Genomic DNA, 16,037 nt, shown 5'->3' on the forward strand with positions numbered 1-16,037 from the left:
CCATCAGTGAACTATCTTCACAAGATAAAGTAATAAACACTATTAGAAATCAGGTATCAGAACCTGACAGCTAGTGCCTGTAAGCCCAGTGAGAGCTACACAGTAAGAGCTTACCTCAAAACAAAACAAAATAAAAGGAAATTAGGCAAAGAAATGAATGTTAACCTGTTGTTGAAAAGATTCCTCCAATAATACCACAGAGTCTTACAAAAAACTGCCAGAATGGCATGTGTTCCTCAGTGACTGTCACCATGAGAGAACTGAGATCGTATTTCATAAATATTCCAGAGACGCCGTGGCTGCCTGCAGCATGGTTGATGATGCGTTCCTGAGAGGAAGGGAAAAGAAACATGTGGTATGGCTCCTAAAATGCACTCCTTACCAAGCTACAATGCCCCACATAGGACATCCCCCTTTCCATAGGATGAATTGCCCTGGACCTTACAGAAGCTCTTCAGAGACAAATACCAGTGTTCTTGCTGGGATTAGAGGCATATCTGTAATCCTACACTAGGAAGGAAAAGCTAGAGGGCTGTGCATTCAGAGCAAGATACTACTTAAAACAAAGCAAAACAAAACAAAAACCCAGAACCCAGAACTAAACCATTCTTAACTGTGTGGAAATGGCCATCGTAGACATACCAGTCTTTTAATAAGCTTAGAACTAATCAAGGAATAAAAACCAAGTTTACATTGTGACATGCTTGTGTATTGTTTCTTTGTGTGTACTTCTTTATCATTTTATTTCTAAGTTAAAATTAAACTGTAAGATTAGAAACACATACAGTACGGTCAACCCTCGTCCCCCCTACTATTAACAGGGAAAACCTTACATATGAGCCACCAATCAACTTTCCAACAGTTAATTCATTCAGAAACTTTCAAGTGCTCAGTATCACGTTGAACACATGAAAAACCCTGTGATAATATACCAAGCTACTTTGGGGGTCAGGGTATCCAACAATATTGGAGAAGATTAAGAATGATTAAACTGGGGCTTCCAAAACTGAGAGTAGCAACTCCTTGCTCACCCTACACTGTAAAATTCAATAAATAAATAATACTTTATTCACCTTTATCAAACACTCCTTACATATGGATTTTTTCTTTTTGATTTTGCTATTTTCAGATTTGTCCTAGAGATAATCTCACATTCAGACATGTTCTTCTTTCTCAGTCATATGTCCTTCCACTGAGTCAATTTATAATCTAAGCTGTTCCTAGTCTTCTGACATTGCAACAACACAATAAACCTCACATACACACTGCAATTTTTTGTTTTTCCCACTATTATCTTGGAAAGAGGTTTCTACCACAGAGATAGCTGTAACAGAAGCAATGCATACACCAGTTTGAAAATGTAGCCAAGCCGGGCGGTGGTGACACACGCCTTTAATCCCAGCACTTGGGAGGCAGAGGCAGGCGGATTTCTGAGTTCGAGGCCAGCCTTGTCTACAAAGTGAGCTCCAGGACAGCCAGGGCTACACAGAGAAACCCTGTCTTGAAAAACCAAAAAAAAAAAAAAAAAAAAAAAAAGAAAAGAAAAGAAAAGAAAATGTAGACAAATACTTCTCATAGACTATGGCACTTAGCATCTCATAGCAATTCTACAAACATATACACCTGCTTGCTTTGCCCCAAAGTCCAGGTAAACCTATTCTGTGTTTCTCAGGTGTTTGTCAATATAGCTGGTGAGAAATATCTTCCTACCCTTAATGGAAATGTTGAGAAGTACAAACATATATAGTTCCTGTGTATAACAAACACACACACACACAAAAAAAATTATACAGTTTTTGCTCCTTGAATGATTTGAAAGTTAGACACTTAATATTTACCCTCTGAAATAACATCTAATTCAAAAAAATAAGGAGAACCCCATCCTCACTAAAGTCCTAGTGAGGATCAACTACAGCACTATCACATGAAGAAGAGTCAAGTGGAAAGCTTTCACATGCCCCAGAATTCACATGTAGTGAGACTGTGTATTACAACCTCAAACTCAATCTATAGTAAGAAAATACAACCCAGAACAGACAGGCACTGTTCAAACCTGCTCTTCATCTCTATGTAACTGCTAAGAGTCATCTACCTTGTAGCTGGAAAACACACTTCCAGTCAGACTGGTGCACTGACTGGGGGACAGGCTGAGAGCAGGGAGCACTCACATTCAGGGAGGAAGACTTACTAACAGAAAAGAAACCAGACAACCTGTAGCAAAATACCTCTATTAATACAGAAGAGATTACAAATGGAAATTCATAAAGAAACTTCTGCCATCATAGCTTAATTTGTAATAACACATTTCTAACATTTAGAACAAATTTCTTCCCCTCTACAACACACATACTAATACTCATTTCTGATATGTTCTTTGCTTAAAATGTTAATTCATTTCAAAACTTTCACAAAATTTTAAATGGAGTGTGACGGTTTAAATATGCTTGGCCAGAGAGTGGCACTATTAGAAGTTGTGGCCTTGTTGGAGAAAGTGTGTCACTATGGGGGTTGGCTTGGAGACCCTCCTCCTAGCTGCCTGGAAGTCAGTCTTCTCCTGCTTGCCTTTGGAACAAGATGTAGAACTCTCAGCTCCTTCAGCACCATGCTGCCATGCTTCCAGCCATGATGATTAAGGACTGACCCTCAGAACCTCTAAGCTAGACCCAATTAAATGGATGTCCTTTATAAGAGTTGCTTACTCAATGTCTCTTCACAGCAGTAAAACCCTGACTAACCCAGAAGTTGGTACTAGGAGGAGGTATTGCTGTGATAGGCTTGACCATGTTTTTGTTTGAAGCAATGTGGATTGGGGACTTTAGATGTGGAAAGCCTGGCCATCCTAGTAGAAATATGGACAACCTTGGTACTGAGGGTAATTTGAACTCTAGAGATTGTTCTTACGTTTTTGTGAACAATGTGGCTGCTTTTTGCCCTTGTCCAAAGAGTCTGAGGCTAAGGTAAAGAGATTTCTATTATTGCATTAACAAAGAAAAGTCTCAAAAAAGCCCAGCATAGACTTTGTACTCTGGTTTACTCTCTAGAATAATGTTTTGATCAAATGTAGCAAGCTTAGAAAGGAAAGATACTAAGAATAATATATATATATATATATATATATATATATATATATATATATATATATATAAAGATACAAAGAATAAAGGGCATCAGGAAGTGAACTGGAGCTGAATCCAGTGTTCAAGATAAATTAGGGGAGGGGTGATCTTGGGGCAAGATCCCACCCAGGTAAGCTTATTGTTTATGTGTTTGCAGTTGAACAAGGGATAGTTAAATATTGTTGGGTATTACTATGAACTGGCTATTGTTTTCATTTGGACTTTTAATCTGGAATGAACTACAATCTACAAACTACAATGGAGGACACTTATGTGATCCAGATCTTGAGGCTGGAAGACACAGGCTTTTCACCTGGAACTTGAGGAATAGTGGCCAGGGAAAAGCTGGAGTCCAGGCATCCTGGTAGATGCCTTTAATCCTAGAAGAGCCAAGCAGTTCCCTGTGTTCAAGGCCAGCCTGGTACAGAGCAAGTTCCAAGTAGAGAAAAGCTGAAGTCCAGGTGTGGTGGACCAAAGCTTTAATCCCAGTATTCAGGATTCAGGAGATAGGCATGCAGATCTCTGAGTTCAAAGTCAGTGTACAGTTTCTGAGCTGAGGACAGTGAAGAAGTTGGGAAACAGAAAGCTAGTGATAATGTAATTAAAAGGGGAGGCTGGAGGAGCAGGGGAGGCAAGTTCCAGTCCCATCAAGCACAAAACTTGGCAGCTTTGGCCATTTTGCTATGGCTTTAGGGTCAAGCACAGAAAAGACTACTGGGACAATTGATATTGGTTAGCTGGAGTTAAGAAATTAGTGGTGATTAAGAAGAGACCAGCATCACTGAGATGAAATCTTCTGAGAAGTATTTCCTGAGAGCACAAAGAAGCTGTGTTCCAGAGATAACCAAGGTTTTAACTCATGCTGCAGCTGTACTTGGTAATGTGTAAGAATCACCAGGTGGTGCTAGTTTTGAAGGCATGAAGGGGTCATGGAGAGCAGCTGAGGCTTGGTATTGTGAGAGGTCAGGGAAGGCCATTGATAAAGGTGCAGCCTCAGTTGCAATTGATGGCCCAGGACTGAAGGAGTCATGCAAAGAGGCTGAGGCTTGGCACCATGAAGAAAGCCTAGGAGAGGCCATTGGTGAAGCCTAATTGCAGCAGAAGATTCTGGCAAATTGGAGATGTCAGTACCACGGGATGATCACCAAGAACAGTAGCAGCAGTGGAGTAGAGTGAACCAGAGCCTAGAGTGCTATAGAGGATAGAGGTAGGGATGTGACCCAAGCCCTTTAGAGGAGCCCAGAGATAATGTGTGGATCCCAGACACTAGAACAAGAAGGTATAAAGCTGAAGTTGCCTTGTATACCCCAAGATATTAGAGATGTCAGAGCTGTGGGATACCTGCTCAGGAAAGCTGTTAAGAGGGAGTGGAACCAGTCCAAGAGAAAGGCGTTTGTTGCAGTCAACATAGATAGAAGGAGTTGGAGATATGGAGTGTTTTTACATCAGACATGGAGGTACAGCATTTGAAGTTTGTCCAGCTGGTTTTTGGTCTTGCTTTGGTCCTATATGTTCTCACGATGACATTTTGGAATGGCAAAGTATATCCTATAATATCAGAGGTATGTGACCTGCTTCTTAATTTTGATTTTATAAGGGATTACAGTTAAGTGATTGGATGAATCTCAGAAGGGATTTTAAACTTTGGACTTTTAACACTGTTGAGATTGCTAAAGACGATGGGACTTTTGAAGCTGGAAAATGCATGTTGTGTTATGCTATGGCTAGGTATGGCCCCCATAGACTCATGTGTTTAAACAAGCCAGGGAGTGGAATATGGTAGTTTGTATGTTTGGCCTAGGTAGTGGCACTATTAGGAGGTGTGGCCTAGTTGGAGGAAGTGTGTCACTCTGGGCTTGGAGACCCTCCTAGCTGCCTGAAGCCAATCTTGTTTGCCTTCAGAAGATGCAGAACTCTCAGCTCCTTCAGCACTGCCTGCACACTGCCATACTTCCTGCCGTGATGATAATGAACTGAACCTCTGAACCTGTAAGCCATCCAAATGTTGTCCTAAGAGTTGCCTTGGTCATGGTGTCTCTTTTCAGCAATGGGAATCCTAACTAAGACAGAGAGGGTACCTCCAACCTTACCTTGCAGTTGGGAGACTAAAAATACCTTCATCATTTTAGCAGTTAGGTCCCACTTACCCTTTCTGTTACAGAGAACTGATGGGTCTCTGCTGAAATCTTGTATGTGTGTAGCTTTGTTGGCACAACTGTAATGAAATATTGGAACATCTGGTTGTCTATAATAAAAACAAAATATGCCTTCTCATCAATACGGTACTACCAAATCTATTCTTCTAAATATGATAAACCTGAAATTTAATACTACCATTTGATTTAATATGCAATGAATGGACACTTTTAAGGGAAAAAAGCTAATGAAAACAATATGCTCTTAACTGGTTAAACAAAGTCCCAGTTAAGACACAACAGGTGTCAGACACTGACAGACACACACAGAATACAAGAAGGCAAAGGTTAGCATCTCTCAGAGTAGAAACCTAATAAAACCCAAAGCTAACAGTAGCCACTGTTCTCATATAGGCTAATCCTAAATAAACCAGTTAAGTTGGAGTTGCCACACTCTGAAGATAACACCAGAACAGAAAAGTAACTAAAAAAACTACTCAGTGATTGCTATACAATCAAAAGGTCATTTTTAGGGTCACTGGGCATCACCAGGGTTAAAACAAATTATAAAGGTGAATGTCCAAAATCAAACTCGAATGAGAACACAGGCCTGTGATCCCAGAATGACTGTTCTGAGCTCAAGACCAGCTTGGGCTACATAGTTACTTCCTGGCCTGCCCAATCTAAATGATAAGACACCATTTCAAAATAACAACAGTCACCTAAAAACGGGCTAGGCACAACTAGGTACAAAACTAAGAAAATAATGCTCGGTGCTTGACTAAAGAGAATTCAGTAGGGTAGTGGAAGTTTAAAGATGGACACGTGGTTCCTGAGCTCCCACAGCACACCTCTGACTGTATGTACAACAAAGCAACTCTGGAGGAACTCTAGGTTTCTTGTGTTGGTAACACTGTGCAGGGACCTTCCTACAAAAGATCAAGGCATTTTAGAGCCTCGAACCTGTGACAATAGAACTTCATCCTCTAGTGAGGATAAAAAGGACAGTTACACCACTACAAACTTATCAACCCTCCCTTGCCCTTTTAACCTCTTCAATCTATTTTAGGAATTGCTTTTTTAACATTCAGATTCCATTCACTCCTACCACATATTTATCTGCAGCTTAGAGACCATCCTCCCAACAGTGCCAGAAGGAGTAAAAACATATTATTATTAAGGTTTTTAAGAGCACTTTCCTTTATGTAAATTCTAAGAGCAATTATTAAATACTTACGATCTATAGCAATCTTTTCAGTTCCATCCAAAGGATTAATAATTCCTGGAACAAGCTCTCCAAAAGACAAATGATCTATTCTGTGAGAAAAGTTGTAAGCTAAGATTAAAAAGAAGGGGGGAGACAAAGAAGTTATATTACTCTTCAAAGTGATGTGCTAGAAATGGTTTTACATTCTAACTTTCTGTCAAAATCATCTAAAATTTGCAAGTTTAATAATTCTTAAAACAACATGTTAAGGAAAAAAAGATGAGAAGTGTACAATAAGTAGAATACTACCTCAAGTCTTACTACATACAAATTAATTTCTATGAAATGTCTAATTCTTATGCCCAAAACATAGAACCTTCTTGATTCTTAACATTGTATAAAAACAAGACCATGCCATTAGAACACCTAGGATAATGTTGGTCAAATAATGAAAGTGAACACAGATATTTTTAAAACACACCACTACTATGGCCAACTGATTTTTCTCTAATATTTTGTTCTCGAAGGTAAGTTTAAGAAGACCTATTACTTGGAACAGTGGAACAAGCTTGTAATCCCAGGACCTGGAAGGTAGACACAGGAGGATCAGTTGTTCTAGGTCACCTGAGGCTATGCCAACCCTACAGGCTACATGAAAACGTTTCTCAACCACACACTCCAAAAATACGTAAGTTTTACAATAACAATTATACCAAAGTAATTTTGTGTGAATGCATTGAAATGTGTCTGCAAACTGAAGTAAACTTAAAATACTGTCTCTTTATTACGGGATATGTATAGAATGACACAAAACACTAACTGCAGTGAACAAAGAGAAACAGTGAACTTACTTACAGAAGGAACAAATTAAACACAATACATTTAATTTTTTTCTCCTCTAGATGGAAATCAAGTTTTTGCTTTCCTTTTGGATATCAATTTTTAAACAGATTACCTTTTGAGGGAGGAGGTGTCTTCTGAGACTGAATCCTGCCATCTACTGACATGATACCATGTAGCAGAGGCTACATTCAAATTCATGCAATACCCTGCTTACGTCTCCTGAGTGCTGGGGCATTACATGTACCAACACACTTAGCTAACATTTTTATTTACTTATTTTTGAGACTGAATCTCACTCTGTAGATTCCGGGCTGGCCTGGAACTCAGATATCTACCTGCCTCTGTGCCTGGATGGCTGGGATTAAAGGCAGAAGGCAGCAGGCATATGCCACCACATGAGTCAACAATTTACTTTTAAAGCACTACCTTATGTCTGCACTAAAATAAATGAAAACACAAAGACAAAATTAACTTTTAAATTTTTTTCTATACTGAAACAAAATTTTAGAAATTGCTCACAATCATGGTTGACAAGTGCTGCCAAATGTGCATGCCCTCGAGGATGTGGGATTGCCCTGAAAGGAGGAAAAAACAAACATGTAACTCATGAGGCCAATCTTCCCTGTTATATTTAGCAGCTTGTATTACCAAGTAAGAAGAGCACATCTAGTCTGCAGCTAAGCCATCTCAGCAGTACAGTGAGCTGAGGGCTGCAAAAAGCCAAATGGGAAACATATTAAGTATTTATGAGCCAAGATAAAAGAAACTAAGGATATTACAGTTACATAATGAGAATACCATTTCATAAACAATTATCAATGAAACACAAAAACTAATTGTGATTATTTTGTAGCTCCAACATGTATTCCAGGGAGACTGCTCACTGAGGTTTAAAGTTGGTGTTCCAAATTTCAAAAATGATCTTATATTTGTCTGGTAATGGCCTAAAATAATGTTTCACATTTCCTCTCTGAAAACACAATTTCAAAAGCTGCTACTGAGCCCATTCAGTCCCTTAAAGACATCTCTAGAATACTATTAGAGTCTTCTCTTCATATTTTGTATATTGTAGATCAGTTAATTTCCAACTTAATGCAGAATTTCCTAAAATGTACAATTAAACTGATTTTTAACCTTCCTTTGTCCTTGCCCTGGTGTCTGACAACTGGGGTCACAGTCAAAGCTGAAACGTGACACTGGAGGCCTTGACTCCCATGACAACTTCTACTTCAGCTGCTGACACCAACGGCTGCAAGAGCCACTCAGAGCCACTACCATCATGTGTTCCTGAGGTAACTCTGCCACAACACTAGTTTACTACACAAATACTGTTTTCCCTGATAATTTTAGGTTAAATTTATTAAGAAACATTCTCTAAAGTGTTCACAAAACTTAAAATTTAAAGCAACGAGCAAGAAATAACAAAAAAATACTATAATAATGCTTTACGACTGTTCAGCCACCCAGCAGCTTACAGAGGGCCAAAGACACAATATTAAGTACACAAGAGCAAACAAAAACGACTGCTAGTTGACAACAAATTTTGGCACACATCATTTTAAGCTGTGGAATCTGAGGTCTCCATTTCTTTAAAACCAATCTTCCCTCAGGTATTTAACTACTTACAGATTCCAATTCTACTGTCATTTTAAATGTAGCACTGATTCTTCAAATCTACTAACAACAGGCAGTACTGGTAACATCTATGCACTCACCAGGATCCCAGGAAGCCCAGTCAGTCACTTCTTTTGCTTTTTAAAGAATATTTGATTAACTTGTAATGTTTATACATGTGCGCCATATGTAGGTATGTGCATGAATAGAGTATCCACAGAAGTCAGGAAGAGGGCATCAGATACCCTGGAGCTGAAGCTACAGATGCTGCCCAATGCAGATGCAAGGAAAGGAACTCAGATCCTCTGCGAGAGCAGTAAGTACCACTCTCTACCACTGAGCCGTATCTCCATCCCTATCTTGCCTTCCTGATTGGCTACTGGACACTGGGCTCACTGTCTACAGTTGCTGGAGTACTTTCTCACTTAAAGCTAATGGTCCAAAGCCAATCTGTTTTCAACAAACAATTTCTTTAGCTGCTTCAATCAAACATATTTCATTAACTTAAGAACAAAATCTTTTTTGGCTCACCAGTGATACATGCAGAAACCTGATTATAACTTCCCTTTCACTTAAAAATTCTACGAGACATTTTACTTTAAACTTTCTCATTTCCTGACCACTGCTTTTCTAAAGAGTGACGACTAGTCTAGTAGGATCAACATATGCTGTATTCTTTTAATGCAGTCATAGTGTCATAGTTACCACAATACTCTGTAGCCAAGTTAGGGGGTGATTTAAAAATATGACACCTAGAGCCTGTATTTCTAGAGAGTTTTGCATGTACAACAATGTATAAGACACTGGCAACTGTCCTGTGGTACACCAAGCAACAGCACCAAGCACTGAGACCATCACAGAGTCTCAAGTCAACAGCTCCATTCTCAATATGACACTGTAATTCAAAAGAAGTCCTGTACAAATAAGTGTGGCTACCCTTCAATAAAACGTCTTTTGGGCAGTAAGGGAATGTGATGGTTTGTATATGCTTGGCTTAGGGAGTGGCACTATTAGGAGGTGTGGCCTTGTTGGAATAGTATGTCACTGTAGGCTAGACTCTGCCATATTCCCACCTTGATGATACTGGACTGAATCTCTGAACGTGTAAGCTAGCCCCAATTAAATGTTATCCTTATAAGAGCTGCCTTAGTCATGGTATCTATTCACAGCAGTAAAACCCTAAGACAGAGAATGAGACAGGATTTCATCATGTAACTCTGGCTGTCCTTGAACATACTATGAAGACCAGGCTGGTCTCAAACACACAAGAGATCCACCTGCCCCTGCCTCCTGAGCACAATTAAATACAAATCTGAATTTCATGTGTATCTCAGGTATTACACTGTGTTCATCTCTTATTTAATGGGTCATGCAGAAAAAGGTAGTGGGCTACATTTGGAATTCATGCTGTCATCTAATTATTTGTCATGAGGCTTTGCTCTCTCCCAAGTTTAATCTGTTTTTTATTCTTTTGATACTACTATAAGATAACAACTGTCCTTTCCTGCTCTTGGTTTAAAAATGTACTTACAACATCACCATGAAGACTTCCACACTCTATTCCTATTTATGCTTTACCCAGTTACTAATTTTAGCAACTAGACACTAACAAAAATTCTCCATAATGCACATGTTTCCTGATTAGTAATAATGTCATTGTCAAGTTCTAGTGTGCCCCAAAAGGTCTTAACTTGTTACCAACGACAGTATTGTATCTGACTTCAACAGTCTCTCACAACCCAGAGCTTTTTAATTACCTTGTTAGAAAACATAAATTGAAATATTATGGACTAGCAGCATAAGCAAGCACCTCCCTTCAAGATCACAAATGTTAAAAATCAAGTTCAGTCACACCAGATCCTTGTTAAAAATGCTTCAATTTTCCTGTCTGTTTCCTGACATACTATCTGACCTCATCAGATGGGGCCCAGCATAGGAGAGCAGCTCTGAACCTCAGTCAGGGGAAACATGAAGTCCAGGCCATAATACAGAAATTCGCAGTGCGTTCCCTCCTGGATTAGGGCACTGTCTACATGTAAAGCTGTAATGAGCCCTCTCAATCATGTGCTCCCTATCTGGTGCCAAGGTTTCAAAGTCCCCAGGACCATGCTGCAGACAGGTAAATGTGTACTGAACAGTGGCCAAACAACCAAGTTTAAACTTACAGGAGAAAAGCACAACAAAGAAAAAATAAAGTTTGACCTGGTCATTATAAGCAATAAAATCTCTCCTGGTAAAAATCTAATATTCTTTCTATATAAATAAAAAGCCAAAACCACACTTTGAGCAGGAGCTTTTCTCTGGCATGCTTTCCTTTCCCTTATAAACTGATTCCCATACAGTTCCAAGGTTTCCTCATGAAGCCTCTGCTGACTTGCAGATTACACAATTTTTCTTATCACTATAAACCTCTTTTAGAGCTTCAATACTATAATCACGTAATAACTAATACATCTACTAGTCAAAGTTTGGATTTTCTTGCAGGACTTCAGCACTGAGGAAGAGTAAAGGCTTCTCTATTCTTCCTTCAGTGTTTGATCCTGAAGCTCCACCCCAGTCCTCTAACAAAGCTAATAGTCTAACTATGGCTTGCATAGTGAAGAACTCATCAGCTCTCTATGGAGGAGGAAGCTAGGGAGGAGATGTTTATCCATGGTGAAATCTACCAAGAGTTTTTTGTGATGGTTTCTATGCTAGACGATATGCAGGAGAATAAGTGACAATTTCCCTGAGCTTCTACCTAAATTACTTCACTCTAGACACTAGTAATTTCTGACTTTTTCTAGAATTACTCAGGGACTGAATTTTGATGAGAACTACCAAAGGGTTAAACAAAACAAATCATACTATCAACAAATTAACACACTGACAAAGCTAAGGATAGGCTCTCTGGCTACGAAAAGTTATCAAGTAAAAGGTTTTAATTCCCATTTACTCTCAGACAACACTTTGAAGTGACCTTCTGTGGTTGCCTGGTCAGGAAAGGAAGTAATTTTAGTCAAACTCCAACACATGCTAAAGAACTTCAGGAAATGAAAAGAACATACTTGCCCACAGTTATGTGAAAATTCCCTGCTACTTTATTGACATAGAGATGACCATGGATTCTGCACGCATCTGGAGTCAGTGATGAATCATCTTCCCTATAAAGCAAGACATGTTCAAATGTCTTAATGCACATTGGATATTGTGACCATGTAGTGGTGTAAAAAGGGCACACAAGAAAAAGAAGTTTCTCTAAAGACAGACTTTTAGCTAATGTCTTAAATGTCAGGATTAGAGCAGTGGGTTGAATCTACTTAGAGTTGCTATATAGCTACTATAGTTAGATAAATAAGACATCATTAGGTCAAGTCTATCCAAAGGACTAGGTCCCATGCAGAAGAACTACGAAAATCAAAGAGAGTCCAACAGCAACATAGTTCCCTCTTGTATTTCTGGTACTGTGGTACAGGCTGGAAGGAAATGACACCGAGGTCAAGAAAAGGCACTTGCAAACTGGTGTTTTCTATCTAAGCCAATATAAAGCCATCGCATACTTTTATTTGAAAAATTACTTTCATGATTAACAACAATTCTTGTTGCCTATTCTGACACAAGAGTAAAAATAAATTCTTAGCCAAAATGTATAGTCTTACAATTTGTTCTTAAAACACTAAATATTCCTAAAGAGATACACCACACATACAAAAGTAAAGTAACTCAATGAAAAGCTCAAAATCATCGATGTCTTCAACATATAAAGCACTCTCTAAGAAAGAGCAGCAGAGCAACACTAACCCTGTAACAAAGTAAATCTCTGGTAAACGTGTGGACACTGGAAGCACCATCTATCTCACCTTGGTGGCAGTGCAGTTGACGAACTTTTAAAAGCACTTTTGAATATCACGTCCTGAAGGGAATGTTCTTCTTGCAACCTACTCTGAATCAGCTGCAGCATCCTAAATGCAACAAAAAAACAGTAAAATGCTCAACTATAACAAAGCTTCTGACTTAGATGAACCATGTATTTACTACAGGACTATACTCCTGAACAGAGTTGGCTTTTCTCAGGAAAAGCGATGTAAATGGCTAGCAGTTTAATGGACAGAGTCAGAGGCACCAAAAGACTGAATGCCTAAGCTCACCTTTCACACATAAGTACAAAATTTTTATTCCTGTCAAGCACTGAAATAAGTGCTATATTATGAAGAACAAATTAAGTGCAGGCCAAATAGAAGGGTATTGGACTGGAGGCTAGACACTTCTGAGATTGAATCCTACGGCTCATTACACACTAGTTATGGCACATCAGCTGATGTCTTCTTTCCCACAAGTAAATTTTATTCTACAGGACTATTCTAAGCAGAATACTATAGTCTTTATATAACTTTTAAAACAGAATCAGCAGAATTCCAGAAAGCAAAGATGAATTTAAGAAACAATGCTCAAGGGGCTGGAGAGATGGTTCAGTGGTTAAGACGGCTGGCTATTTTCCAGAGGGCCTGGGTTCAGTTCCCAATGCCTATATGGTAACAAAGAACCTTCTTGCCCCTCAGGGCACCAAACACACAGGTGGTACACAGACATATATGCAGGCAAAACATGCATACACATCAGACTGGAGAAACGATTCAATGGTTAAAAGCACTTCTTGTTCCAGCAGAGGTCCCAGGTTTGATTCCTAGCACCCACTTGGTGGTGTTCAAAACTGTTCATAACTCCAGTTCTAGGACGTACATGTACCTAGATACAGACTCAAGCAGAACACTCATACATATAAAAGAAATAAATCTTAAACTTAAGAAGACTTAAAGTGTTCAAGTATACACATAGTAAAATAAGTAAACCTTAAAGGAATAGAAACAATGCTTAGATTCATCTCCTTTAACATGATCTTAAATAATTAACATCTCAAGTCATAACAGAGTGAGCATAAAAACTACACACAGTAGGGAGAATGAAAGGGGACACAGAAATTTTAGGGCAGTGAAACTGCTCTTGATGGTACAATAGTTATATATGAGCTCACACCACTGTTCACTCAGGAATGACCTCCAGGCCTTGGGTAACATTGGGTCCATGCACTCACTGATTTTGACAACAAAGCTACTTTGGTGTTTGATGCTGATAAATTGTGGGGAGCCGCAGCTGCCACCCTATATACATATATTTTGAACACCTGGTTTCCAGCCAGAGCAGAGAGCACTGATAATCAAGCCCTTAGTTGGAGAAACTGAGTGCCTCTAGTTTGTGATGCAAGCTGGCATGAATTCCCACAGTCTATTATGCTTTGCCATGTAGCTGATGCTGATTGGGACCAGGGAAAGTATTTAACCCACAAGGGCTGGGGGCTGGAGAGAGAGTATGTGGAGATAGGAGTAAGTATGTAGAATTAGGGCTGGTGATGGGTTAGAGGTAAGATGTAGATTTAGAAAAGTATGTAGAGATAGTAAGTAAGTATGTAGAATTAGGGCTGGTGATGGGATAGAAGAGTAAGTATAGGATATAGAAGAGTAAGTACGATAGGAGTAAGTATGTAAGGATAGAAGTAAGATGTAGGAATAGAACTAAGAATAGGAATAGGAGTAAGTAGAAATAGTAATAAGTAACATGTAACTAACAAGATGTAACTAATAAAATGTAAGTAGAAATAAGTAAGATGTAACAAGCAAGATTACAAGGATCCTAATAAAACTGCATGGGGAAGAGCTCATTGTTTGCCTCCTTATTTTCCCCCATATGGAAAAAGGCGGCCGACATATGGTGGCCCGTACAGGGAGTGGAGAAGTTCGTACTGGGAGAGACATACGGGGAGAGACGGACAGGGAAAGAACTCATCGGGGAAATCTTCTACAGCTCAGAACTCCTTTGCAGACAGGGCAGACGACTGGTAAGTTTCCCAGGTAAGGTAAAAAAAAAAGGGGGGGTAAGGTTCTCGGTGATGAGACGATAAGGTCTCCGGGTTTGGAGCGATAAGGTCCCATTGGGGGCGAATCAAAGGTGATGGTGTGGGAAACTCGCAGTCTTGCCCCGTGTTTGTTGCTCTTAAGGAGTTATTAAAAGCAAAAAAGATTTAAAGAGAGAAACCCTAGAAAGATTTCTGTCAGAGGAGAATGAAGTGTGTTCTTAAGCAGTAGAGAAGGGATAGGAAGTATTAAAACAGCTGAAGGAAGAGAGGTCAGCAAAGTCTGAGAAAGATTCAGACTGTTGAAGGTAGTTCGGACTCGGAAGGAGTTAAACTTACCCTGACACTTAAAGTCATAACGAACTTGGCTGAGTCAGTCCATGCACAGCTGAAAAGGAGCTGATAGAGGCTGACTGAGTGTCTGCACAAGCCGCTCTTAAAGGGGACAACAGCTTTTTGCGCTAAACCTCTAGCACCTTTGCCCCTAGGGTAAACAAGCTTAAACTTGGAACAGCTGTGGTTCCAGATGGCTGGAAAGGACTGATGGGAGATGTAGTTTTGTGGGTGATCACCTAGCAGAGACCAAGTCACCCTCAGATATATGCCATCAGTTCCTGCACTGCACAGAGAATCAAACAAAAATATATATCTTGGTGATGCTGAAAGTTTGTTTTGAGATTTATATGTTACAGAAATATACAGCCTTGGTGAATTTCCTAAACTAAACCACATGCTTAAACTCCTGGTATCCTGAACTTCAGCCTGATCCAGTTAAGACACAGACATCAGAAGACTAGTTCTGTTTTTCCTTCCACCCCACTCCCCTTCATATCTCTCTGCCCTCGTTCAGCTTGAAGAAGTTAAGATGAGTCGTCTACCCGGTTCCCTGGGCTTTGGGGCTAGAAAAAATTGTGACTAAGTTGTGGTTCTTAAAATGTAAAATGGTTATATTTGAAATGAGAAAGAAATAGCCAGATTTAATTGTATAGCTATAGAAAGCCTTATAATTTGTTATTAAGTTACATTGTGTGACTAGAACATCTTAAACTAATATGCAAGAAATAAGAGCTTTGAATTGAGAATAATAGGTGTTAGAACCATGGGTGCTTTACTGATCCTTGTCAGTATATTGGCATTGTGGTGTATCTATGCAGGTTCGGCAGCAAAGACAGGCTGTTTTGATAGTGCAAGCATTTGCAGCCCTGGAGGCGAGGCAATTTCCACAGGCTTGGTTA

General features: G+C 39.4%; 1 protein-coding gene across 3 annotated transcripts in view; it reads right to left on the bottom strand.

Annotated features, from left to right (window-relative positions):
* Ergic2 (ERGIC and golgi 2) overlaps nucleotides 1–16,037 on the bottom strand; it is a 33,612-nt gene that overhangs the window by 1,609 nt on the left and 15,966 nt on the right. For 2 of the 3 annotated variants that reach the window (XM_031383949.1, XM_031383950.1), the window contains exons 7-12: nucleotides 12,755–12,856; nucleotides 11,963–12,058; nucleotides 7,821–7,876; nucleotides 6,489–6,587; nucleotides 5,264–5,361; nucleotides 166–328 (exon numbers count right to left, since the gene is read on the bottom strand). In XM_031383949.1, the coding sequence (XP_031239809.1) occupies nucleotides 166–328; nucleotides 5,264–5,361; nucleotides 6,489–6,587; nucleotides 7,821–7,876; nucleotides 11,963–12,058; nucleotides 12,755–12,856 (614 nt within the window). The remainder of the gene's footprint in view (nucleotides 1–165; nucleotides 329–5,263; nucleotides 5,362–6,488; nucleotides 6,588–7,820; nucleotides 7,877–11,962; nucleotides 12,059–12,754; nucleotides 12,857–16,037) is intronic. The other variant, XM_031383951.1, reaches the window with a different exon arrangement.

The sequence above is a fragment of the Mastomys coucha genome, unplaced genomic scaffold, assembly GCF_008632895.1.
Source record: "Mastomys coucha isolate ucsf_1 unplaced genomic scaffold, UCSF_Mcou_1 pScaffold20, whole genome shotgun sequence".
NCBI lineage: Eukaryota > Metazoa > Chordata > Mammalia > Rodentia > Muridae > Mastomys > Mastomys coucha.